The sequence below is a fragment of the Lepidochelys kempii genome, chromosome 5 (assembly GCF_965140285.1).
Source record: "Lepidochelys kempii isolate rLepKem1 chromosome 5, rLepKem1.hap1, whole genome shotgun sequence".
Taxonomy (NCBI): Eukaryota; Metazoa; Chordata; order Testudines; family Cheloniidae; genus Lepidochelys; species Lepidochelys kempii.
Window position 1 is genome coordinate 81,575,879 of NC_136384.1, and position 27,537 is coordinate 81,603,415.

At 38.8% G+C, this 27,537-nt stretch overlaps 1 protein-coding gene across 3 annotated transcripts in view; it reads left to right on the plus strand.

The window, feature by feature from the left end:
- Positions 1-27,537, plus strand: part of SLC12A2 (solute carrier family 12 member 2) — a 102,252-nt gene that overhangs the window by 68,648 nt on the left and 6,067 nt on the right. For 2 of the 3 annotated variants that reach the window (XM_073344868.2, XM_073344870.2), the window contains exons 13-24: positions 2,453-2,554; positions 5,734-5,889; positions 7,275-7,374; positions 10,075-10,186; positions 12,376-12,516; positions 12,777-12,883; positions 14,799-14,878; positions 18,976-19,116; positions 19,757-19,804; positions 23,210-23,332; positions 23,943-24,054; positions 26,095-26,181. In XM_073344868.2, the coding sequence (XP_073200969.1) occupies positions 2,453-2,554; positions 5,734-5,889; positions 7,275-7,374; positions 10,075-10,186; positions 12,376-12,516; positions 12,777-12,883; positions 14,799-14,878; positions 18,976-19,116; positions 19,757-19,804; positions 23,210-23,332; positions 23,943-24,054; positions 26,095-26,181 (1,309 nt within the window). The remainder of the gene's footprint in view (positions 1-2,452; positions 2,555-5,733; positions 5,890-7,274; positions 7,375-10,074; positions 10,187-12,375; positions 12,517-12,776; positions 12,884-14,798; positions 14,879-18,975; positions 19,117-19,756; positions 19,805-23,209; positions 23,333-23,942; positions 24,055-26,094; positions 26,182-27,537) is intronic. The other variant, XM_073344869.2, reaches the window with a different exon arrangement.

Below are 27,537 nucleotides of genomic sequence, written 5' to 3' on the forward strand. Positions count from 1 at the left end.
GTCTTCAAACTACAATTTGAGGACTTCAATAGCACAGATATAGGTGTGAGGTCTTTTTTAGGAGTGGTGGGTGAAATTCTGTGGCCTGCATTGTGCAGGAGGTCAGACTAGATGATCATAATGGTCCCTTCTGGCCTAAATATCTATGAATCTATGAATCTTTTTGTGCTGTAAAATGCTGTACTGTCTTTTGTTTGGATGACAGGGTCCATGGAGTCTTGGAGATAGAATTTTATTTTAAAAATTTTTGGTGTTGGCTTGTTTGGAAACCTGTTCAGTGGATGGAGTTTGAGGATTGTTCTCCCACATATTCGGAAGTTACTTCAGATTCATCTCAGGGCTTGTCTTCACTACTGGGGAGATCGATGCTGCTGCAATCAATGCAGCTGGTGTGGATTTAGCGGGTCTTCCACTAAATCGATAGTAGAGTGCTCTCCGGTCAACTCCAGTACTCCAGCTGCCTGAGAAGAGTAAGGGAAGTTGATGGGAGAGCATCTCCTGTCGACGCAGTGCAGTGAAGACACCACGGTAAGTCGACCTAAGCTATGTCGACGCCAGTTGCGTTATTCATGTAGCTGGAGTAGCGTAACTTAGGTCAACTTACCCTGGTAGTGGAGACAAGGCCTCAGTCTCAACTAGTGTGGGAAGGTAACAGTTAATATTCAGATTTTTAGCTAATCAGATTTTTCTTTTAATCCTTTCCCAACCCTATTGTATTGACTTCTTATTCATTAGTCTACTATAGAGAGCTGTTGTATGAAGTGAAAGCTTTTTATATTTATTTACAGATTTTTAATACATACATACTAGACAGTAAAACATCACTAATCTGTGCTTGTGTAAGGGGCAAGCTTGCACAAATAGAGGACTTTAAAATTTGCTCTCCACTGAACCACTGAAGTGCAAAATTCTCCTGGTGCTGCCAGAGGTGGGGGCCAGCCCAGGTAATAACACATTCCTTGCAGGGCAGATAGAAGATCTTCCACATCATCCTCTAGCCCCTTCCAGGACTGCTTATGTTAAAAACTGTTGCTGTTACTCTTACGTCTTCCCCCATCTTGCTTATTCTGCATTTTTGAGGGCTGTTGGAGGAAGGAAAGACCAAGTTATCACTGCTGCCACATGTGGTCTGGCGGTTTCATTAGAATGAAGAGGGTCCTAGTAGACTAAAGTGTCATGTTCTTGAATAGCTGTATTTTTTATTTCAGTCCTTCGTGGTCGTGGGAAATGACTAGTGATAGCTACTACTACTGCTTTCTATCCAGGTGAAAAGGAGAGCCCTACTCTTCCACCTCCTAATCCTTTTAGGAAGGAAAAGGGCAGGGAGGGGAGTGAGTTTTCTTCTCTGTGCAGAGGAGGACAGAGGCTGCTTCCCTCTCTGTCTGTCTGCAGTTGCACTGAGACGAGTTACAGGGAGCCTAGATGGTGCGTCTCAAATTCCAAACCTCTACTTGAATCTGCCAAGACCCTCTTTACTCTTGGGACAGCCTCAACAGTTGCAGAAGGAAGGATATCCCCTCCCCTCACCGCACATGCCCGCACACACATACGCCATTAAAGGGTCACATCAGCAGTAACAGTAACAGCCTTGCTTCAGTCTTCTGTTAAGGTGGGAGTCAGGCAAATATTCTTCTCCATTTGCCCACAGGTATATGATTTCACCTGTTATAGCTCCCACAGACCTCTGTTAAACTGCAATCTGTCTCCCTCTCACATTCCAACACTACTGCAGACTAATGAAAACTTAATATTCATGGGCTAATTGTGTAATTCTTGAAAAAAATGTAAATAACCTGAATTAGCAAACAGTGTAGTCAGATAGCAAACAAAATTTGACTTCAAAAAACTTTAGTACTCCTTGAATGTCTGCAAATTAAATAGGGAATATTTTAAACAAATGTCTGCTGCACATTAATTGATCACAAAGAATTGTAACTCACATTGAAAGCTTTGAAACATTTAAATTCAAAGTTTATCGTGATTCTGTGAGAAAATAAAACTGAGACTAAACTTATTTCTTTGACTGTGTCTGAGGAAGAGAGAGGTAAATGATTAGACTAGACTTTATCAAGGTATAATTGAACATATTAATATTTGGACTCTTAAACTGAGAGAACAGATTTTCTAGAAATCTCCTTAAAAAGTGAGTGTGGCTGGAAACACAAGGGTGATGGTGATTTTTGGTGGCAGAACAGGCTATTTCTGAAGCAGATTTTAGTTTTATGTGTTTGTTTTTTCTCTGTAGTAGTTGAAATGATTGCAGAGAAATTGTTTAGAGCAGTTTATGGTATTAGACCATTATATAGATCTGAATTAAAATAAAATGTGTTAACAAATCTACTGTTTCCACTAGAGAGAAGGAGGCCCTTGTTGCAAACTTTTGGCCCTGGGATTTTTAAAGCAGTTTGATAACAAGCTTAATAACTATTTGTTTTTCTTTGTGTTTTTACAGCTGAATTGAATGTCATTGCTCCAATAATCTCCAACTTCTTCTTGGCTTCATATGCCTTAATTAATTTCTCTGTATTCCATGCCTCACTTGCAAAATCTCCAGGTAGGAATTTCATATTTGGGGGTTTAACACATTTTAAAGCTACTGTAGAAACAAAGTATTCCTGCATAGAAGTTATTAATTTAATAATTCAATAATTTAATAAAATAAACTTAGAAAAATTACTAGACTAGCCGAATCAAACCCCCACCTAAGGCTGACACTAGAGCAGCCTCTTTGGTAACTATGGGAGGCTTGTATCAGAGTGGTAGCTGTGTTAGTCTGGATCTGTAAAAGTGGCAAAGAGTCCTGTGGCACCTTATAGACTAACAGACGTATTGGAGCATAAGCTTTCGTGGGTGAATACGCACTTCGTCTGATGCATATGGGAGGCTTGTGGTTGTAGCTGTCACAGCTTGGGAACCTGAGTAAGATGTCTTTTCCTCCTAATAATCTTTCCAACAACTAATTCTAAGCCATGTGTGTGGGTGCAGTATGTAAAATGTGATGAGAACTTTGATTTTTGTTCCTCCGTTTGTTTTGAAAGCTCTGGTTTAAGGACTAAGGCCAGGATTTTCAAAAAATGGGTGCTTTAAGTTAGGAGCATAAGGGCTTGTTTACATGGAGGATTTAGTCCACACTAACATTACTGAGTACACACTTGAATGACCTATGTCCACATGATGCAAAGGTTTAAAGCATACTAACTGGTCAGTTAATATGTATTCTATAATCCACTAACTCAATATGCAGTGAATTTATGTTCATGTGCACACATCACTCATTCTCATTAGATTGGCAGGCTACCCGCTGCTATCCCATGCTGCTTTGCATGATGCCAGAACTGACCTATCTGTGTGTTCTCTGTTGCTCATGTAGAACAGATATCACCTTCCAGTTCAAATACTGGCACAAGGCCAAGACCTGTCCATTTGCTCCTGGTGTTCTATACCTCCGCATTCTGGCAGTACTGTTGTTGCTATCATTGCACAAAGTCCCAGCCACGTAGACACTGATACATATTGAATCAGAAAACAATTGACTCTGTGTATGCAGTCAGTGCTGCTTATGTAAAACACAGTGCGAATTAAACCCTGTGTATAGACATGGCCTATTTTCATGTTTAGGTTCTTGAATAACTGGCTTGAATTTTCTAATGTTCTGAATACCCGTCATATCTCCTTGACCTCTGAGAGTGCCCAGCTACTGCCTCATCTTAGCCTGAACTACAAAGGAGTAAAACTTCACTAGGCAAAGAGACTGGGACTCAGTCTCTAAGGGAACTGCCTTAAGGTCACACCTGGTTGTTATGGGGAGGGGAGAGAGAGAGAGTGAAATGCTGGCTCATTAAGCAGGTGATGAATGGAGTCAAGAGCTATGCCTCGGAACAAGGAAGCCGTAAGAAAACTAAAGCCCTCAATGAGATAGGAAGGCCCTTCTAGGAAGGAGTGATGGTTTCTCCTAACAAAACATTGGACCAGGACTCGCTGTCCTTTAATTCCCTCCCATTGACACTGGGTGTCACTGGGGTTATGTGGTGATGCTGGTGGGAAGGGAGTTAAGCAATACTGGTGAAAAAATCCTGTTTGTAGAGACTACTTGCCCCTCAGGAAAATAATACCTTATGGTATTCTTATTTGTTTCCTTTGCCCCAGGGCTTAAAAATTGATGACCCTAATCGCAAGAAATACAGCAGCGAAGCTGTTACGCTTCAATTTTTATTTTATCTGTAACAAAAGTATTGCTATGCCATGCCTATAAAAGAATTGCATTCAACATAAATAGGAATTTCTATTTCAGTTTTTAGCCTACTGAGTTTAGGTTGGAGCCTTTTTTAAAAAGTCATCTTTGTTGTTTGGGGCCAAACTTACAAATGTTCAATAAGTTGCCTTCGATTTGTGTTTGCGCAACCTTGTGCACATGTTTTTTATTCTATTGCTTATACACACAAGTGATTAAATTAATATGTTGAAAGCCCACATATATATGTAAATCCTATTTCTATTTACAATTGAGCCTGCTAAATTACATATATAAATAAGCAGGCATATTTTGAATTTTCTGTACGTCAAGCTGTATGGGTATATTCACTTCTGAAAGCATATGTGTAGATCACAAATGATGATGCAGTATTTGCAGGTTAGCCGTATTAAAAGACTAATATTCTTGGCAGAATTTGATTTTTATGTTTTCATAATTCATATGGACAAAATCAGTGTTTTATTTTTAAGCATATTATTTAATTTGTCAGTTGTGCAAAATCATGAGTTTTAAGCATTTTTCAATTTTTATCAATTCAAATTTTCAGTTGCAGGAATCTGGGGGTAGGGTCAGACTATTAACGACAGTAGACACAGATTCAAAAAGATAAAGCTTTGTAACCATTAAAACACAAATGCTCAACATCCTGTCGAAATACACAAAAAATGAATATCCTTACATCAAACTCTAAATTCTCAAGCAGTGTTCCTTATCTGTACATTTGATGATAATCAGTGGAAATATTTTTGTCAGTTTGTGTGTGTACAGTGAAATAGATGTTTACTGATATTTACCGATTTTAAAAATCTAATGCTTCCAAGCCTAAAGACACTCCATTAGTCACCGCTGTCTTTATAAGAATAGATGATCCTAATACCTCTTTCTGAACAGCCTGTCAGCAACTCATGGTGTCAAACTCTGGCAGCCTCAGTACTTCTCTTTGACAGTTACACTTTCTTCCTGAATGTGTCCGGCTATATGATATTTGTCCTTTTTCTTTCAATGCTCAGGAGTTGCTCTTATCCAAATAAATAAAAACATTAAAAGTAGTTAGCTAGTAGTACGAGTTAGCTTAACTGGAGTGATAATGCGGAACTGAAAGGATAGCACCAACTAACATGGCATGCAGTCATTTGCATTGTGATTCATGCTGTACCATCTTCTAAAGGTTATACTACAGAGCAAAAATCAAACTTGAGTAATGTATGGACTTCTGTGCCAAATACTCGCACTCACCAGATTGCTAGGAATATCTAGCACAGAAATAATGTCAAACTCCACCTTTTAAAAAGTGACCTATACTTGTCATATAATCATTTCTGCTCCTGTCCTTAATAACATAGATGAAGCTTTCTTTGAAATATTGCAAGTTGTTGGATGAACTTTAAGGATAAATGTGTGCCAGAATTTTTAATATGTTTTTATGCTCGCGCTTTCTCTCTCTCAAATTTTTTAACTTCTCGTATTTGTGCTTTGATTAGGTTGGCGTCCTGCTTTTAAGTACTACAATATGTGGGTTTCTCTTGTTGGAGCGATACTCTGCTGCATAGTGATGTTCGTCATTAATTGGTGGGCAGCATTGCTAACATATGTCATAGTCCTTGGACTCTATATTTATGTCACTTACAAGAAACCAGGTAGGTATGTGATTTTCAATTTTAAAAAAAATCTGGGCAAATTTGAGAAACTCTGATTACTTACTTTTGTTAAATGTTGTAGTTTTTTTGTATTTTAAATTTACAATTTTATTTGCACGGTTAATTACAGAAGAAACTCTATTCTCAAAATAAGAGAGAAGCATCTCACATACATTAACTATATAGATTTGAAAGGTAACGTACTCGATCTGTCAAAGATAATTTGAGAGGAAGTAGTGTGTGCATTTTGGAGGAGTTATGAGTAAGGCTACATTTTAGCCACCAGTATTTTTTAGTAAAAGTCATGGACAGGTCACGGGTAGTAAAAAAAAAAAAAAAAAAAAAAAAAAATTTAAAGCCTGTCCATGACATTTACTATATGCCCCTAACTAAAATTTGGGCCGAGGGGCTGCTCTGGGGGATGGGACAGGACCCCCGCAGGCGCAGGGTGGAGCTCACAGGCTCCCCACCCAGTTCCGTGCCTCCCTGTAGCTTCTAGGGGGAGGGGTGGCTGGGGGGCTTCGCACGCTGCTCCCACCACAAGCACTGGCTCCACAGTTCCCATTGGCCAGGAACCACAGCCAATAGGAGCTTTGTGGGCAGCGCCTGTGGGAGTGGGAAGTGCGCAGAGCCCTCTGGCTAGGAGACACAGGGACATGCTGGTAGGAGCCCGTCCCGCAGGTAAGTGCCGCCCTTACCCCAGCCCTGAGCCCCCTCCCATACTTGTCCACACTCTGCTTTTGAGAATTGAAATTCTACTTAGTAGTTATTTAAATTATAAAAATTGGACTGCTTGCATGAGAACATGAAAGACCAGACTTCTATAGCTATTTAATTTTAGTAAACTCATTACACTGTAGGCATTCAATTTCTCTTAAACAGTGATAATCTAAAAGGATAGTTTCTTAACCCAAGTTTTTTTGTCATGATTTTAGTTTTAAATCAACAGACAAACTATGCTTACCTTGCTAAATTTTCCTTTTGCTGTAGAGTAGCATAGCTACAAAACCTATTTGTACAAAGATTTCATAGCTTTTGTCAAACACCATAGAATTCTTTGAAATAGGTCAGTTTAAGTAACTTCTAAATTTGACTATATAATATGAAACGTCTAGTTATCTAGAAAACTTGATTTGATTACAGAATTATCCTCTTTACAGTAGAGTTTAACTGGTTTTTTTCCCTTAACTTAAACACAAGCTGGGTTTACTTTAGCCTGCTTTCAGTAGGAATATACTCTAATTTTAATTTGATTTTACCTAATTTTCAGTTGATGTTGGAGCTAAATAATCAGACACTAAATTTTTAGTTTGAGAAAATGGTTTATATTAGTCAAAATAACTTGTGGCATAATATTAAATTTTTTAAAACAAATCTTCCCACAGATGTGAACTGGGGATCCTCTACACAAGCCTTGACTTACCTAAGTGCACTGCAGCATTCTGTTCGTCTTACAGGCGTGGAAGACCATATAAAAAATTTCAGGTAACAGATATGCTCATGCTCGAGGCATAGTGTAGAAGTTAGAAAAATCTCTTTTCACTAAACTGTGCACTCAGCAAAACAGGGTTTTGATGCTTCCAGAATCCACAACTCTTTATCTGAAACTGTCTGTCTGGCTTTAAATCTCTAAGTCTAAGATATTCTAACACATGCTTGGATCTTGGGACAGGAACATCCATCACAAGGCTGTGTTTCAGCTTCCCTTTACTCCTGCCTCTGGCAGCATGTTCATTCTTGACAAAGACTGCAACAGCAACACAATCTTGGAGGATTTGCAGCCATGGGATGCAGAAATCTTGCTAATTCCTTGGAAATCTGCCCATATGTGAAGGGAGCATATAATGAGAAAATACTGTGTGATTTCAAGGTGGTAAGATTAGGATAATGGGAAAACTGACCTGAATAATTATCGTGGAACAAGCTCTTCTGCAATAGCTATTTTGGAATAGTTCCTTATGTGAAAACTATTCTGGAATAATTAGTATATTTCCATAGTGGAGTAACTATATTATGGAATAAAATGAGGAAAACAACATATATGTCTCTAACCTTTTTCTTGGAAATGACTCCACTGCAGTGGCTGAATTTTTTCAGAACAAATCAGCCTGACGTGGAAGGTTTCCCTAGTTATGGGGATGGAAATCAGCCTTACATGGAAAATGTCAGCCCAGACAGTTAATTTTGCAAAGGTATAAACTACTGAAAACTTAAGTCTTATAATGGGAAGTGTCAGGCAACCATACTAATAGGCAATCCTGCTAGTCTCATGAACGTGGTTTTATAAAATATTAAAATGACATTTCTCCCTGTGTGTTTAAGTTTCTGGTTACTTCACTGAAATGCTGTCATCACTGCTGAGCTAATATAGCTTAAAAAAATAAGTTGGCTACTATTTTGTGTTGTGTATAAACAACAAAATTGGCAGCTGAGTTTTGATTGTAAATTCTTTGTTACTGCTGAAGATGTAAGAGGCTTCTTAACTTATAAACTAAGATAATTTTGTAACTGTCAGCAATATGCAAACTGGATGAATTTGGCAGTGGAATTTGACTTTATACATCAATTTAGTTATCACTTAACTGCCTAGATCAAACGTTTATTTCCAAAAGTGGTTTCCTACTTGTGTTAATGTGAAGAGTGAACATACTTCTGCTAATGAGCAGGCCTTTAAGATTGGATTGGAAATACTTTTTATGATTTTGTTTTCTAGGGTAGGAAATAATTTTTCTTATTTCAAATGCTAATTAGTTTATAGTAGAGAATGTTTTGGTATTTAGAACAGTCAGTTATAAGACTGACTTGCCTTGGTATTAAAATGACTTGGTATTAAAATGACAACCCTTGTTGCTATTGGTTCTTTTAAACAAAAAGAAAAACCAAAAAAACCCCCCTGCCCAGACATTTGTTATGTCTTGGCAAGATTGAGACTTACCTACTTGTTTTGATTGGGGAAGCTTGCTGGTTTGTGGATGTAGTGATTGTATAAATATAGCTATCAAAATGAGGGCTAGCTAAATCTTTACGTCAGGGTTTCTGTGTATGAAAGTTAGAGAAAACAAACATTACTCCTTGTGCTGTGTTCCCTTTTTCCCCACAAAAGGGAAAATGAAAGGTGTTGACAAGTGATCTTATGACTCCTGTGCTGATAGGCATTCATATTTTTGTTTTCTTGTTCAATTACAATCCACTCTTCCTTATTCAGCAGGTTTAGTACCGGCCAGGTCACATCACTCATGCCAGACACTTCAGTAACTTGACAGAACGTTGGGCTTTATTGTCTGAATTTCTTTATTTTAACTTTTTTATTGAACATCTTGACTGTTTACGTAAAGAGAATCTGAAAGTTACAGATAAACAGAGTGATTTTTCCTTATTAGTTTGAAGAATATTTGTTTCTGTACTTTTATATACCAAATTCAGTAAAATTTATAGAATCACAGGACTGGAAGGCACCTCAAGAGGTGATCTAGTCGAGTCTCCTGCCCTACCTAAACCATCCCTGAAAGGTTTGTTCTAAATTTTTTCTAAAAAATCTCCAGTGATGGAGATTCCACAGCTTCCCTAGGCAATTTATTCCTGTGCTTAACCACCCTGACAGTTAAGAATTTTTTCCTGAAGTCCAAGTTAAACTACCCTTGCTCCAATTTAAGCCCATTGCTTCTTGTCCTATCATCAGAGGTTAAGGAGAACAATTTACCTCTCTCCTCCTTATAACAACCTTGTAGGTACTGGAAAACTGTTATCATGTCACCTCTGTCTTCTCTTCTCCAGACTGAAAAAATCGGAAAAAATTGTTTAATTTTCCCTCATAGGTCATGTTTTTCTAGACCTTGAATCATTTTTGTGGCTCTTGTCTGGACTTCCTCCAATTTGTCCACATATTTCCTTGAAATGTATCGGATTTAGATGGATATTGCCATTCATTGGTTTCTGATGAAATAAGCAGGCAGGGAAAAAGAATTGATGGTTGTTAAAGGTTGTCAATGCTACATAAATTTTCCATAATGTAATTAATATGCCCCATTTCTCACTCCAAATATATGCATTTGCAATCCTGAGATCTGTGAAGATATGTATCTTCACAATTCTAAAGTCAGTTGCAAATTACTTAAAAGTTGTTTTTATCAATACAAAGGAAATAAGTGAATTCTAATTTTTCTTCTTTTAAATCTAAAACTCTAGGCCTCAATGCCTTGTTATGACAGGTGCTCCAAACTCACGTCCTGCTTTGGTTCATCTTGTCCATGCTTTCACAAAAAATGTGGGTTTGATGATCTGTGGTCATATACACATGGTAAGTATTTTTTCTGCATTTTAAAAAAATAAGCTAACTTGGCTTCTTTCCATAACTACTTCTATTATTCTCAAATGTAAAGTGTCAAATTTCCCACTTCTCTGGAAGCTGAGATTTACTGATAACCTCTCATGGGATTTCTCTTTCATAATAGCACAAAGTATATTGTAATTTCGTGCAAGCCTTAGAAATGCTAGCATAGCAGATAACTTCAAAATGTTAATATGTACATCACTGCTAGATTTTTCTCCTCCCCTGGAATAATTTTGTAACTTTATAAAATGAACAGTCTTGGACACAAAGATGCTTAAAGATAAACAGTGTTTCAGTTCGTTAATCCTGGGGGGTAAAGCATGCTTGGCTAAATAAGGTTGATATTTGCTTTCCGTGTTATCCAGTTTGCTTTTACTTCTTTAGTATAACATGCCAACTTAAGGAAGAAGCCTGGTTGGGGGCAGCTGTGGGGAGCCTGGACGGAGTCGTGGACCCTCCACCTGCCCTTGGCTGGGCAGGGAGCATGGGGGACAGGGACACTGCCAGGGGCTGCTCTCAGCCCGCCCCCCGCCCCCACTGCACTGCAGGCAGGTGGAGGGTCCACCGTGGCTCCCTGGCTGGCCTACCCACAGGGAAGGGGGAAACCTGTGGAGCTGCCTGGGGGCTACTTGTGCCCCATGCCCAGGGCAGGTGGAGGGGCCGCCACAGCTGCCTGCTTGGCTCTTACCATGGCTGGGCTGCAGCTCCGAGCCACACCTCCCCCCTCTCCTCCGGCTGGAGCCAGGTTGGGGAGAGCCACGCTGGCAGCTGTAGAGGGCCTGAGAAGCCCCATGCCCAGTGTCCCAGCACCCTGCCCAGGGCAGGTGGAGGGACCCAGCCTCCCTACAGCTCGGAGCTGCAGCCTGTAAACGATAAGAGCTGGGCAGGTAGCTGTGGGGAGCCGCAGTGGACCCTCCACCTGACCTGGGTGTGGGGCCCAAGCAGGCCCCCCACTCAGAGCAGGTGGAGGATCCATCTGCGGTTCCTCACAGCTGCCCACCTGGCTCTTAGCATCAGAGCCCAGATTTAAGCACTCAAATCGTATTGAAATTTAATAGGTGCTGGGCACCTAACTCTCTTGAGTTTCTGTAAAAATACCAGTGTAAATTACCACGTTTAGACTATTTTCTTTAGATCTTTATTTTTAAATTTTGTTTTGTATTTGAAGCTTTTCTCCAAAGCTAAAGATACCCACAGTTTGGGTTAGTGCTCCCTTCAAATCACTGGAGTCAAAATCTTCAAGCTCAAAGTTTTGTTTCAGTGCTGTTTTTAAACAGAACACTTTACTATTCTGATAAGGGCAGTGATTTTTAAAAACTGAAGAATTAAGAGGGTTTGTTAGCAGGATGGAAGTTCAGCGAGTTTTGAAGGGGTTATGGTAATTGAGTCAAATTAACTCAACTACAAAAGACTGGCAAAGGGTCCAGCTAGTTGTAGATGTTAAGGGAGGATTCATAGAGGGGAAGGAGTATGTGTTTAAATTGTAGGCAATTGTCAGAGTGGCTGAGCCTCTCACCTTGCCATTGTAATCTGAGGTGCTCCAGGATTAACTAACCAGATTCTGTTGTGAACTACTTCATGTATTAGTGAATCTGGCAGGAAACAACTGCATGCCACAGGACCCCATCAGAAGTGGCTGAGATCTGGGTTTATTTAAGGTAGTGGCTGCCATTGGGGAGAAGACTAGCATCTTTATATGGAAATTAAAACAGATCACCAATTTCAGTTAAACTTGCTGGGACACAAGCAGCCACACAAAACCTGATGTGTACTTAACCTATAACTATGCCTATATCTATATTTTTTGCTACAAAAAACAAAACAAAAATACCCTTGTTGTTTTTATGGCAGAGGACAAGCCTGCTGGTGAAGCAACTGGAGCTTGAGAATTCTTGTTCCAGTAAAGCACAGGAACATGTATCTAAGAAAGGAAGACCTATTATTGCCATCTGAGTCAATTTTACTTTATGTTGATAGGTCTCTTGTTTTGAAGTGACAAAAATATCTTTTGAACTTGAAGTGTATTAGATTTGATTTTGGGTTAATTATCAATGCACTCATGCAACTGTACAAAGGAAATCTATTTTTCAGAAAATAACCAGTAGTGATTATTCTAAAATGCATTTTGGACTAATAGTAGTACATTTTTTTTGAAGGGCCCTCGCAGACAAGCCATTAAAGAATTGTCAACTGACTTGGCCAGATATCAGCGGTGGCTTATTAAAAACAAAATGAAGGCCTTCTATGCACCAGTACATGCAGAGGATTTGAGAGATGGGGGACAGTACTTAATGCAGGTACCCTTCTCTTGCACTTTTGTTTGAGCTAATGGGTGATTTGGCCTCAGAAGAGTACAGACATTTTTGCATTTTATATTTTACACTTTCAAGCATACATATTGAAATTGCATCATAATTATGCAATATTTTCACTCTACTACTATAAAGCTTTTATTAAAAAAATTGTTTTGTGCAAGTAAGAACATTTTCTTATTTTACCTTCAGTTAATATAATATTTTTTAGTATTTTAAAAATGCTTGATTGGCTTTGTTCTTAGGCTGCTGGTCTGGGTCGAATGAGACCAAACACTCTTGTTGTTGGATTTAAGAAAGATTGGAAACAAGCTGACATGAGGGATGTGGAAACCTATATCAATTTATTTCAGTGAGTACAAAATGCAGAACTGTTCTTTTTACCAAATACAGTAAACAAGAATATATAATCTGAAGAACTGCTTGTACCTCTAGCAGAGTGTAATCATTGCTATTTCAAAGTATTCATCTAAAAACTTTGAACTGTTTCCAAGTATTCCCAAACATCATTTTTAAATAATTAATATTGAAATCGCCTCAGTAAATCTAGTACTCTAGTGCTGTTTTTCAATGTGGGTAGGTATTATTGATGGTCAGCTATTACTTTTGTCAACCCCAGGAGCTTTCCCCGATGTGAGGCCTCTGGTGGCTTTAATTTCATCAGGTGTTGTTGATCACTCTGCTATTTCTAACTTAGTGTTAGCATTTCTCTTGACCCTGTGCGTGATCATAAGTTGTGAACAACTTAATATAGAATGGAAATCTTCTTTCAAGCCTCTAGATTTTTTGTCATGCATTTTCAGCATCTGTCCATGGAGAGACCTCTGACAGTCTGGTTTTTCCTGGGAAGTCTTTCACTATTTGAAAGCTTGTACTCTCCCTTCTGTGCTGCTTGTACTCTCCCTTCTGTGCTGCTGCCTCTGCAGCCTTCTCCTGAGCCCAGGCATTGTTATTTTACCTGCATCTCTTTTTATTTCTTTGTAATTTTCTCTGTATCTTGCATCAGCCTCAAAGATTTCTACCTGTCTTGCACTGTTACATTTTTGCCTTCAGAACTTTCTTTTAGTCAGTCACTGCCCATGTTCCAGATATAATCCATGCATCTTTCTTCTGCCTTCTTTTGGTGGCCCACTATTTCTCCTGCCATCTTCCAATTTGACCATGTGTCTTCCAGACTTTCTTTAGTCTGGTCCTGTAAAACACTGGAACAGTTGCAAGGTGGAATCTGATCTGCATTTCTTTGCCTTTGAACTGCTTTGTGCCTGTGTTGCTCTTTTTTTCCATCTCGGCTAACATCTATTCCTCTGCTAACTCTGATATCCCTCAACCAAGATGCCCATCTCTTAAATATACATACATGGTCTGTCTGGTGATTTCCATTGTCTGGTGATTTCCATGTGAGCTTGTGAATCCACTTGTGTTGGAAGAAATAGCCTTCTATATTTAGGGTGTTTGTGCAACAGAGATTCAAGAAGTGTTTGCCATTATTGGTTGGATGTCTTCTGTTGCTGTGACATTTTATATACTAAGTATTAATGTCAAATAAAAATAAAACGTGCAATATGGGTAAGCTCCTTTGTTACTGGAACTTTGATTTGGACTCTCCTAACTTGTAATCAGACTTACAGCCTAATTTTTCATTAAGAAAGTCTGTTCTCTTAATTTCCTTGCTTTTTTAAGGAGAGAATTTTTTCCTGTAAGTTACACATAATGGAAACCAGAGTCAGCTAGAACTTGTCTTGAAACCTGACTTCTTTATTATGAATGCTGTAATTTGTAAAAAAATAGTTACCATTAAATTCCATGCACACTGCATTCATTAATTGTTACTTTGTGTATTTTTGAAACTTCTTTCAGTGCCTATAGTTTTCAGAGACCGCTCTGGAATTTGTAGTTCTCAAGTTAGGGGATCTCTTATAAAATATTTTGGGACTTCTGGTGAAAAAAATTGTCCTGTATTGCTCAAAAGGATTAAATTTCACACACACGCTTTCACCTTTCCCATGGAGCTTAGAATGGTTTGTTTGTATTTCATTTGATCACTGTTTGCAATATTAGAAACGAAGTGAAATGGAGACAGTTGCTGTCCATTACACTTCAGCATATGGTATTCAGTCTTCTGAAGTGGCTTAATAGTTTGGGACTTAAAATCTGTGAAGTACAATTTACGTACATGAAGCTTAAGTCCAAGAGAAAAATCTCAATTGGGATTGTTGAGAAAGAAAAAGAGAACACGACAAAAATGCAACTTCTTTACCCTTTTACAGTGATGCCTTTGACATTCAGTATGGTGTAGTTGTCATCCGCCTAAAGGAAGGTTTGGATATTTCTCACCTTCAGGGACAAGGTACGCTTTATTTTGCCTCCTAGAAAAAGAGAAAAATAGAACAGCCAAATTTTACGCAGTTAAGTGTTCTATAAACTGTTTGTTATGCCTACAAGCAAAATATAGAGATTTAGTGTTTATAATTACTTTTAATATTTTGTCAACTTAAAAATACTTCTGTTAACCTTGTACAAAATAAAACTAGATGGAGTAGATATGACTTCTGTTACTGATGGGTTGCTTTTAATGATAAATGTTCTATGTTTCGTATTCTAACTTCTTTTAGAAACAGGTCTACATACATTATTTTCTTCAGTTTGTAACCACCTACATACTTAAATTTCCCCAAGGATTTAATATTTTACTAATATATGTTCAAACTCAAATGGGGCCAGAAAATCAATATTGCATATTAAAAAAGTATCCGCAGTCTAGAAAATTTAACTTGATTTAACAAAAGTTGCATGACCAAAGACATTTTGGATTCTTTCATGGCAAGTTTTTTCCATTCCAGTGACATAAAAAGCCTGGAGATGATACATCGGCATTGGATAAATAGGAAACAATAAAGATAATACATTTCTAATGCAAAAAATTAATGGTGATTCAAAGAAAGTAGTTTATAGACTTAGTTTTTATTTGTATTAAACATTATGTTAAAAGAACATTATTAAGGTGGCAAAATCAAGCACTTAACTAGATATTAGATGATGTAATTAAAAACTATCCCAGGGTTTCATTTTTAATTCAGGCATTTATTGACTTTGTAACCTTAATTGTGTTGTTTTAGTGTAGTTTTCCTGTGTATAATTTCCTAGGTTAAAAAATAAAAAATATTTTATCATGTGATGTCATACTGACACCAAATGGGTCATCAGCAGAGTTGGAACCTTTAAATCCACCACAAAGGCCTCTTCCACTTGAGCTAACTGAGCGACTAATAGCAGAAGTAGGTTGTCATATTCTGTGTGGACCAGTATTAGAGGAAAGATAAAATATTTTGCCAGAGGGTTTCCCAGATATTTGCTGATAAGAGAAGAATGGTGAGACTCAGGATTCTTCGGTTCCATTCTGAGCTCGGTAGTGGAGTGTGCTCTAGTTACCACAGAGCTTCTGCCCATTCCCCCCGAGTGTGATCCCTGCTGCCCCGTCCCCTCCAACCTGCCCTTGTCCTATCCGTTCCCCACCCCACATCTAACAGTCCAGTCCTTTGCTCCTCACCTAGCCAGTTCCAGTCTCCACTCCTCAGGTTTTCATCCCAGTCTCTTTGATCAGCCAGTCCAAGTTTTCACCCTTGGGGCTTCCTGTCTACCCCACAAACACCCAGCTTATTGTCCCCAGTCTCCTTGCCTAGCCAGTCCTACTCCTATATGAGGACAGATTAAAAGATTGAGACTTTTCAGTTTGGGAAAGAAATGACTAAGTGCGGGGGAATATGATAGAGGTCTATAAAACCATGAATTGTATGGAGAAAGTTAATAATGAAGTATTATTTACCCTTTCACACCACATATGAACCAGGGATCACTTAATTAAATTAATAGGCAGCAGGTTTAAAACAAACTAAAGGAAGTACTTTACATAATGCACAATCAACCTTGAACTAAATGCCAGAGGATGTCATGAAGGCCAAAACTATAACTGGGTTAAAAAAAGAATTGGATAAATTCATGGAGGCTAGTTCCATCAGTGAGTATTAGCCAAGATGTTCAGGGATGCAACACCAGGGTCTGGGTGTCCCTAGGCCTCTGACTGCCAGATGCTGGGACTGGACAATGAGATGGATCACTTGATTGTCCTATTCTGTTCATTTCCTTTGAAGCATCTGTCATTGGCTGCTGTCGGATACTGGGCTAGATGGACTCTTGGTCTGACCCAGTATGGTCATTTTTATGTTCTGAGTCTTCACTCCCACCACCTGGATCCATCCAATCTCAGTCTTGCCCACAACCCACTGGGTTCCAGTCTAAAGCAGCTCAGAGCTGCAATCGTAGGGAAAATCCTTCTCATCCCTAGGCTGGAGTGTGACCAGTGCAGATTAAATCTTCATGGAATTTAGCTGCTATAATCTAAGTAGTATGTGTTGTGCAAACAGATTTGTCAAAATCTTAAAACTTGACCAAATTTGGGTGGATTTTCGTAGAGGACAGCAAAAGCAGGTCCCTAACAAAAAGGCCATCCACTGCCAAACTTCAAGGCCACTCTAAAGCAGAGGGGCACGAGAGGCTTTCAAATAAAAGTTTGACAGAATTAACATGGTCAAAACAACCTATTTTCCCCCTAGTCACATTCTTTTAAAGTGGCTTACCCATTTTGCCTAAAACTTTCCCAAAAAATTCATTCTGAGGCAGACAATTGGCATGGAAAACTTTAGCCCAAACAGTTAAAGTTTGGTAAAGTTATAAGTAAGGCTGCGAGTTTGTCATGGAAGTCATGGATTCCGTGACCTACATGACTTCTGCAGCAGCTGGTGTTCCTGACTCAGGGGCAGCTCAGGTAGCCCCTGTGCCAGTCGCACTGGCCACTGCTGGGGCAGTCTTGGGCCACCGCACCCCCCTCGCAGCAGAGTTTGGGTGTGTGAGGGGAACAGGGAGTTGGGGTACGGGACAGGGTGAAGCAGGCTCTGGGCAGTGCTTACTTGGGAGACTCCCTGGAGGCAGTGACATCCCCCTTGCTCAGCTGCTAGGCAGAAGTGTGGCCAGGTAGTTCTGCGCTCCCATAGGCCAGGAACTGTGGCCAATGGGAACTGCGGGGACAGTGCCCTGGGTGGAGGTGGTGTGCAGAGCTGCCTGGCCACACCTCCGCCTAGCAGCTGAGCAAGGGGGATGTCACCACTTCCGGGGAGCCCCCCATGTAAGCACCTCCCAGAGCCCGCCTCACCCCATTCCGTGCCCCAACCCCCTGCCCACTCTCACACCCAAACTCTCTGCTGCTGCTGGGTGACAAAGTGGTGGAGCCAGGTAGGGAGCCTGCCAGCCCTGCTAATCCCCCCCAGCACCTACAGGGGTCCTGGGCCATGTGCTGCCACCTGCGGGCGCTGCCCCAAGCAGCCAGGCTGCCCTCCCCACAAACCCACGGGGCCCCGGGCAGTCCCTCCCCCTCTAATTTTTATTCACTGGTATTTTTAGTAAAAGTCATGGACAGGTCACAGGCAGTGAATTTTTGTTTACTGCCAGTGACCTGTCTGTGACTTTTTTTTATTAAAAATACCCATGACAAAAACATAGCTTTAGTTATAAGCCACTGAGGACTATGTCTTATAGTGGGAAGTGTCAGGCAATCTTCATAGTAGGCAGTTCTACCACCCCTCACTAATCTAATACCTCATGGAAGGGATCATATGTTCCTGACAGCTTTACCACTGGTCTCAAACTTAAGGCAGTCTTAATTGTCTGGAGCCATTGCTGACTTAACTGATAACTTCTAGCTGAGAAATCCGTTTTTGACCAGGTTTTTTAACATTACTGTGCCTTTTTCTATTACGTCAATAGTTAACTACCTCTATTATTGTCATCTTCTGTTCAAAAAGGCCTTTGTCTGAGCTTGTCTGCTGAAATGAGGTTCTTGTCTGCTGAAATGTTCTTACTCACTAGATTTTGGACAAGCCACCTTCAGCAAGCAATTTTATGGAATTATAGTATTGTGACTTTTAATATTTTTGGAAAAATGCTCAGCTTGAGATAGAAATTGATCATAAATTTTTAGGATCTATTTTATACCAAAGGCCCCAGGTTTCAGTTCCTTTCTCATACTAACAATTTGACATAATGTAAATATGAGGATTCAAACCCCTTATTTTCTCCAGCTCCATAGAGGTGAATTAGCTCTGTGTCTACAGAGTGATGTAGTTCAATGCCTATAGAATTTGAAAAGGTATAATCTGGGACTAAGCTAAAATAATTCTTACTTTCAGAGGTAGAATTTCTATGTATGTAACATGTTGTTGCTGTTCATGAAGTTGTATAAAACAGTTGATTTTCTCCAACTGTTCTCCAGTTGATTTTCTTCTAATCTATTATATCATTAATTATCCATAAAACATCATTTTTACAAGCTAAAAGTAAGTTTAATGTTGCAATCAGAAATGATATCAATATTAATCATTTATCTCGTCACAGAAGAATTACTGTCCTCTCAAGAGAAATCTCCAAGTTCAAAGGATGTTGTAGTAAATGTGGACTATAGCAAAAAGACTGAAACAGACACATCTAAGGTTTTTTCTCCACCATCCAGTGAAAAAACTCCTGGTCTGCATAAAGGTAACTTCTAGTGAGCTGTGAGATTGGACCGTTCTTTTTACAGAGTTGAATTACAATGTTTTTTTTTTTTCTCTTGGCCTTCCCAGGCATTTACACTGTCTGCATATTACTTGAGTAGTCACTTAGAAAGTGTAAGCAAAATTTTTAAAACCTTGATGCATAAAGTAAGGCTCCAAGATCTTAGGCACCTAAATAAAAAGCTTGTCATTTTTTGTAGCGATAATGAGAACTGTAGGAATGCAGAACTTCTTGAAAATTTGGTCAAATCTTTATATGCAAGCTTAACTCTAAGCCACCAAGGTTAAGAAATGTTGGGCTTAAACTAGAACATTTAATTAAATGCACACTAAAAGAACATTTTTAAAAATGAGTCAAGACACCTTGCATTCATATATGGAGGAAATGTTTTTCTTGTCCTTTTTTGAAGACAAACTCTATGGCTATGTGAAGTATTAACACATTTTAAAGAGCTAATCATTATTGCAGGATATGTTAATCCTCATCCATGTTGTGGTTATTTTCTCACGGTGTGCTGCTTCATTTTATGTGTCATTTTCTGAATGTGTACGCTACTTTTATCTTCATTAACTCCACAAAGGATATTAACCTTTATTTTTTATTTTTTATAAACATTTTCCAGAGGAGGAAGAAGATGGCAAGACTCCAACACAACCACTGTTGAAAAAAGGCAGGCATTTCCATCTTTTTGTTACAATCCATTTTTTCCATACTGCTACCTTCCATTTTCTTTTTTCTCACTCCTTTTATATATAGAGTATCAACCATTGGATGGTATCCTGGATATCTGTTTAACTTGGATTAGGAAATTCAGGGGTCAAATTGTGGTGGTAGAAAAAGGTGGTGGTACTCTTAAGTCCTCTCACAAAATAAGCTTTCTTCACATGAATTGGCAGAAGCAGTGCACATACTAGATGTGCATACGTTCAAAATATGATTGATTGTGCATGCTTATGAGGTTTCCTGAACTTGGTTCTGCCTCAGTGGGGTTTGAATGTGTCCATGAGGTCTGCTGGGTTCCTTGGTGGGGCTCACATGCCTCTCTGGGTTCCTTGATTTGGGGTGGAGGGGAGGAATAAGGTAGTTGTACTCTCTGAAATGCTGCTCAGTCCTGGTGCCAAACTTCTAATTCTTTCCTTTCTGTATAGATTTTAATAAGATCATCATTATAATATTTGAGACATCACTCAGTAAACTATGCAGCTTACTTTATGCTTCCACAAGCAATGAAACGGTTATCAATATTATACTTTGGGCATCTTAGTGAATACTTCAGTGAAATGAATGGGACTATTCAACTTTTCAGAATTATTGTTCCAGGCTCTCCACAGAGTCAGGCAAACATTGCTTAATCAGTTAACCTCAAATGTGAAGGGAGGATTTCTTCAGAATTATAAACACTAGAGAACTTACCTCTTTTAAATGAAAGCAGAGATTGTGGAGCACAAGATGGTGGCTTGGGAGAAGTGCCAGTGTGCTTTGTACCATTGTGTACTGACCTAATTCAAGCTCTGTATAAATGTATTAATTCAGTCAATTTTAGTTCACATCAGGAATATTTTTGGGTTTTGTAAAATCAAATTCATACCTTTTGGCTTAGAAGCTAAATACCAAGTAAAGTGGCTGGCTGCTGTATCCAAATCTAAATTTTGACTGAGAAGGAGGTAGAAAGGTGTTTTGTTTTGTTTTTTAATCCATCCATTTCACTTCTGTGTCTGTTAGGTTTATTCAGAAAGTCATTTTAGTTTCTTTCTCAGTTATATCTATAGCCTCATTATCTAACTAAAAATTCCACCTTTTTAATTACAGCAACTAAATGTTTTGTAAAATTTTTCTAAGCCCTGGAACCTGCAAAACATCTTATTCTGTACGTAAAATACTACATACATATTCAGCATCAAAATGGAGTCTGTTTACAATCTTAACTTCCTTAATGCATTTAACTATATATTTCTTTCTTTTTTTTTTTTAAATGTAAGAAATTAAAATAATACTTCAGAAGTTGTAGTTTTCTACGATTTTTGTCTTGGTAAAAAAACTTGACAATATTAAAGAACCTACAGATGTGTTTTGGTGAAACAAGAGCAGCAGGTCTTTTCTTCAGTATGAGAGATGCATGGAGCAGCACCCACTGTTGCTCTGAAGTATGTTTTTTTTGATGTTTGGATCAGATTGATGGAGCTATAAGTGTAGAGAGAGAGAGAGAGAGAAGGTCTTGCAAATTGTGCTCATCTACCAAAGGTCTGCTTGTTGTTCCTGTTTAGTTTTTAATCTTTCAGAACAGTAGGTTTAGCTGGAGAAGTCTGCAAACTCTTTAAACTTATCTCAGTGTGCATTTTTACAAGTCCATTTAAACAAACTATAAAGTCTGAAAATAAATATTTTTAAAGTCAGAATTTTTTTTAACAATACAAATATTGGAAAACATAAGAATGGCCATACTGGGTCAGACCAAAGGTCCATCCAGCCCAGTATCCTGTCTACTGACAGTGGCCAATGCCAAGTGCCCCAGAGGGAGTGAACCTAACAGGCAATGATCAAGTGATCTCTCTCCTGCCATCCATCTCCACCCTCTGACAAATAGAGGCTAGGGACATCATTCCTTACCCATCTTGGCTAATAGCCATTAATGGACTTAACCTCCATGAATTTATCCAGTTCTCTTTTAAACCCTTTTATAGTCCTAGCCTTCACAACCTCCTCAGGCAAGGAGTTCCACAGGTTGACTGTGCGCTGAGTAAAGTAGTATGCATCCGATGAAGTGAGCTGTAGCTCACGAAAGCTCAAATAAATTGGTTAGTCTCTAAGGTGCCACAAGTACTCCCTTTTCTTTTTGAGTAAAGAAGAACTTCCTTTTATTTGTTTTAAACCTGCTACCCATTAATTTCATTTGGTGGCCCTTAGTTCTTATTTACTTATTCCCATAATATAACTTTTTCTTATTCACTTTCTCCACACCACTCATGATTTTATATACCTCTATCATATCCCCCCTTAGTCTCCTCTTTTTTCCAAGCTGAAAAGTCCTAGCCTCTTTAATCTCTCCTCATATGGAACCCATTCCAAATCCCAAATCATTTTAGTTGCCCTTTTCTGAACCTTTTCTAATGCCAGCATATCTTTTTTGAGATGAGGGGACCACATCTGTACGCAGTATACAAGATGAGGGTGTACCATGGATTTATATAAGGGCAATTCTCTGTCTTACTCTCCTATCCCTTTTTTAATGATTCCTAACATCCCGTTTGCTTTTTTGACTGCCGCTGCACACTGCTTGGACGTCTTCAGAAAACTATCCATGATGACTCCAAGATCTCTCTCCTGATTAGCTGTAGCTAAATTAGCCCCCATTATATTGTGTATATATAGTTGGAGTTATTTTTTCCAATGTGCATTACTTTACATTTATCCACATTAAATTTCATTTGCCATTTTGTTGCCCAATCACTTAGTTTTGTGAGATCTTTTTGAAGTTCTTCACAGTCTGCTTTGGTCTTAACTATCTTGAGCAGTTCAGTATCATCTGGAAACTTTGCCACCTCACTGTTTACCCCTTTCTCCAGATCATTTATGAATAAGTTGAATAGGATTGGTCCTAGGACTGACCCTTGGGGAAAACCACTAGTTACTCCTCTCCATTCTGAAAATTTACCATTTATTCCTACCCTTTGTCCCCTGTCTTTTAACCAGTTCTCAGTCCATGAAGGGATCTTCCCTCTTATCCCATGACAACTTAATTTACATAAGAGCCTTTGGTGAGGGACCTTGTCAAAGGCTTTCTGGAAATCTAAGTAAGCTATGTTCACTGGATCCCCCTTGTCCACATGTTTGTTTGACCCCCCTCAAAGAACTCTAATAGATTAGTAAGACATGATCTCCCTTTACAGAAACCATGTTGACTTTTGCGCAACAATTTATATTTTTCCATGTGTCTGACAATTTTATTCTTTGCTATTGTTTCAACAAATTTGCCCAGTACTGACGTTAGATTTAACAATACTACAATTCTGTGTTTGAGATTAAGCCACAGTTTTTCTTAAATCTTTTACAAATTCTCTTTTTCTCAATTTGCTAGACTCGAAAGGCCCACGTTCTCCTTTAAACTTGGCTGACCAAAGACTTCTTGATGCTAGCTCTCAGTTTCAGAAGAAACAAGGCAAAAATACTATTGATGTCTGGTGGCTTTTTGATGATGGGGGTAAGATAATTTGTAATGATGATAAAAGCACTTGGTAATGGGTATCACTCATGCCAAAGGCTACGTTTTAGTCACAGGTATTTTTAGTAAAAGTCATGGACTGTGCTGGGGAGGGGGGGTTGGTGGGGCTGGGGCAGGCTCCCTACCCAGCTCCTGGGAAGTGGCAACCCCAGCTCCTAGCTCCATGTGCAGCCTCCTCTCCGCCCCAAGCCCCCGATCTGCAGCTCCCATTGGCTGAGAACCGCGGCCAATCGGAGCTGCAGGGAGGGACGGGGGGTTGCTGTCACCCTTCCCGGGAGCCTCATCGCCTCACACCCCAGCCCTGAGCCCCCTCCACACACCCAAACTCCTGCTGCTGGGAGGCGGAGAGGGGCGGAGGTGGCCAAAACTGCCACAGCAGCAGCCGGTGCTCCTGGCCCGGGGCTGCCCGAGCTGCTCAGGCAGCCCCTAGGCCAGGTGCACCGGCCGCAGCAGAGAATCCATGACCTCTGTGACAAACATGGAGCTTTGCTCCTGCCATATATAAATTGTTGCTATACACTATTAAATAGAAAGTTGACACTGCATATTAGTTACTCAGTGTATTTCTAAATATTGTGGTCTAATGCAGGTTTGACATTGTTGATTCCTTATCTTCTGACAACCAAGAAAAAATGGAAAGACTGTAAGATCAGAGTGTTTATTGGTGGAAAAATAAACAGGATCGATCATGACAGGCGAGCGTAAGTTAACCTTAATTTTAAATAAAACATTTATGGTATTATGGAACTTTTTGTAATCAGGCACAATAGGTAAATGTTTTTCTTATTTAATAATGACCTTTTCCTATTACACTTGAATTGGGAGGTACCTGAATGCTAATTTATTGGTACTAGTTAACATAGCACATGATCATGTTGTTTAAAATAACAAATAGCATTTGAAACATTTTAAGCTACTTTTAGCTTTAGAGATGTAATCATAAAGAAAATGTTGCCTTTACTATTGTTGTGTTTTTTTCCAATTTGGCAAATACTTTGTTTCTTGCTATGTTTTTAAAGGGAGCTGAAACTAATATGACCAACCACAACAGATCATAAATGTTGACTTGCATTCACAAGATAAGTCTAAGAACCATTATGATGGTATGTTAACTACCCCACTTCTGCAAGGTTAGAATAGTCTGTTAGGTTAGGGCAACACCTAGATACAAAATGGATAGGTGCCAGATATCTCATTTAATACGGTAAAGAAACAGGGACTCAAATTGGTAGCCCTAGCTCAACTTAGTAAGAAAAGGTCACAGAATTGGGCCTTAAATTAAGGCAGGTCTACTGAACTGTGGGATATTTACAAGTTTTTCTCATTCCTTCCCTAAAAAGTAATACAGGACAGTCAAGGGTGATTACAGAAGAGTTTGACTATTTAGTTTAAGATTGGACATGCTTATAAAAAAAAAAGTGGTAAATTTTTGCACCCGTACTGTAAATATCCTTGAACAGAATGAGAAGGCATTCAAGAAACTGAAAGGTACGTTAGGGCCTTAAAGATCGCTCTTGTCAGAATTACGGTGGCACTGATGGCATATCTCAATGTTTCCATCACAGATATCTGTAAGGCTGCTGCCTGAAATTCTGTACACACTTTAACACACCACTAACCTCTTAATGTGGCATTTAGATCTGATGTTTACTTTTGGAGGGCAGTTCACCAGTCCCTGCTTAAAATTTAACAAGAAAGAGACCACTTGGAAGAAGAAGAAAATTATTATAGTAACTACAGCGCCTCAAGAACCTCTACATAATCACAATTCTCTCCCATCTTCTTCTTTTACTTAGAGTTCTACTCTCATAGGACTCTTGGGTTTAGCAGAAGGACTGAAGAGGTTGAGACTACAGTCTTTTTATAACCTCTGCTCCAAATATTTGGTGCCATGCAAAGGTTTTTGTATGGCCCCAATGCGTACTATGTTCCAGACAGTTCGGGATGCTCAGGTACATCCTGGTATGATTATATAAAGGCAACTAGTTCTCAGAAAGCATTACTATAGTGTGTGTGTTTGTTTACAGCAATTTATTTTTATTTTTTAAAAAGTTCCCCTAGTTATTTTTCTGAAAACCCTAACACTTAAAGAAAATTAATGCTGCATTTCTAGTGATGGGAATTAAAAGTTTGGAAAATCTGTTGGTTCTGTTCTGTAAAACAGCTGTCTGGTTTACAAATAAGTTATGGTATATGAACCTTTTGGCGTAATGAGAATGATTGATTGATGGATTGATTCTGTTGTCCAAAAGTTTTGTGTTGGCTTAAGTACATAAGGCTGAGCTAAATCTCCTCCTGCAACCTCTGATGAAGCAGTATTTTTGTTTGAATTACTCTTAAACATATGGAGACTGCATGTAATTTTTGTTGCAGGAAATCCCAACGTCTGGTGATAAACAGATCACAAACTAAACATTTATTTTGTGTTCAGGTGTCTCAGTTTTTTATGGGCAGTTTTCAGTGAAGTGTTCAGTTCCTTAAAAACTTTAAATACTTTGTATTAAGCATACTTTTAAATGAGCTGTCCAGACATGCCAATGTCTAAACAGAGCATCTGTATGATTTTTGTAGAAACCCTTGCCCTGCCTCATTCTCTGTTTTTATGCTTACCTGTGTAGTTCCAAATTAGATCGCTTTTGGAGTGAATGTCGATGTCTCTTTGTTCTGTAAAAACAGCCCTATAAAAATGTTAACTGACAAAATATATTATATAATATATATCTAAATTTTTTGAAATTTAGGATGGCTACTCTGCTCAGCAAATTTCGGATAGACTTCTCAGACATCATGGTACTTGGAGACATTAATACAAAGCCAAAGAAGGAAAAGTGAGTTGAAAATGTTCCAGAAAGACACCTCATTTACTAGTTGCATTCTTCATTTTTCTGTTTAACACAAAAAGCATAAAGCATATAATTCTCTACGTATGTATTTTGATAAGTAAACTACATGGTTACAAAGACATAAGCTTTCAGAGAACAGTGCAGGTGGGGAGCTCCTAGTGCCACGAATTCAGTATTGGTTTAGAATCTCCTAATTAGCGAGATACCACAAAAGTGCTAGATTCTAATTCCAACAAAATGAGTTAACTACAGTAATTCTACCTTAATTGAAAGATGGTAGAAATGGAGATAAAACTAGTGTATGCTTATCTTATCCATAGTCATATACATCTCTAAACCCAAAATGATGTGTATAGCCTGATCTTTAAATCAGTTGTATGTCAGTATTAATCAGCTCAGTGAATGAATGAGAAAATCCAAGTCCTGCTGAAATTTTCTTATCCAAAGAATCATTAAATATTTCTGTTTCTCAAGCTTGAACAATTTGGCTGCCTGCAGTTGATTCCTAATACTGCTAGTGCCATTTTATGATGGAATGTCCTATAAGACCTAAGAGATCAGAAGATTGAGCTTCATCTTCCACCTGAAATCTTGTCCAGTGTATAAAAGTTATAAAATGTGTGTCCAAATGTCTTTTGAAAATTCTTGTAGCAGAGTAATCTGAGCCAGTTGCTTTTCAACATAGCCTGGCAGGTGCTGGAAATATTTGTCTAGAATTCCTAAAATGAGTTGTACATATTCATTATTTTGATGGATAAGTATTTCATTATCAGAAACTTTTTGATAAAATATTTATACTGAAACTATATATTGTAGATGAGCAAACTATATAGCTTCCTAGATTGTCAACAGTGTTTGTCTTTTAAATATCCTAATTGATATGACAGCGGTTGGGGGCAGGTAAAGCATTTTGAGACACATGTATGTAATCTTCAGGGATTTACAGCAGAAATTGGCACAAAGTGATGCAGAATTTAACTCCAAAGGTGCCTAAAGTACAGAGTGTTAAAATTCAGCCATGGAGGAACTGCTTAACCATTTTGAAAATCAGGCTGTTTAGCTTTCTATCTTTAGCTGTACAGTTAGGGACATTTTTGATCTCAGATAAATTTAATATGCACAGCAAATATGAGCCTTGTGCATGTCTTGAGCAAATTCCCTAAATGGCCCCTGATGTGGTAGAGTTCAGGCATCTCTGCAGTATGACCCATCCATGATAAATGTACTGGGCCAGGTCTTCTGCCCTATGAAATCCCATTTGTGCCTGTCCAGTAACACAAAGTGGATTTAAAGTTACTCTAAAGTGAGCTGCTGGGAATTCCCACAGAAATTTCTGGATGG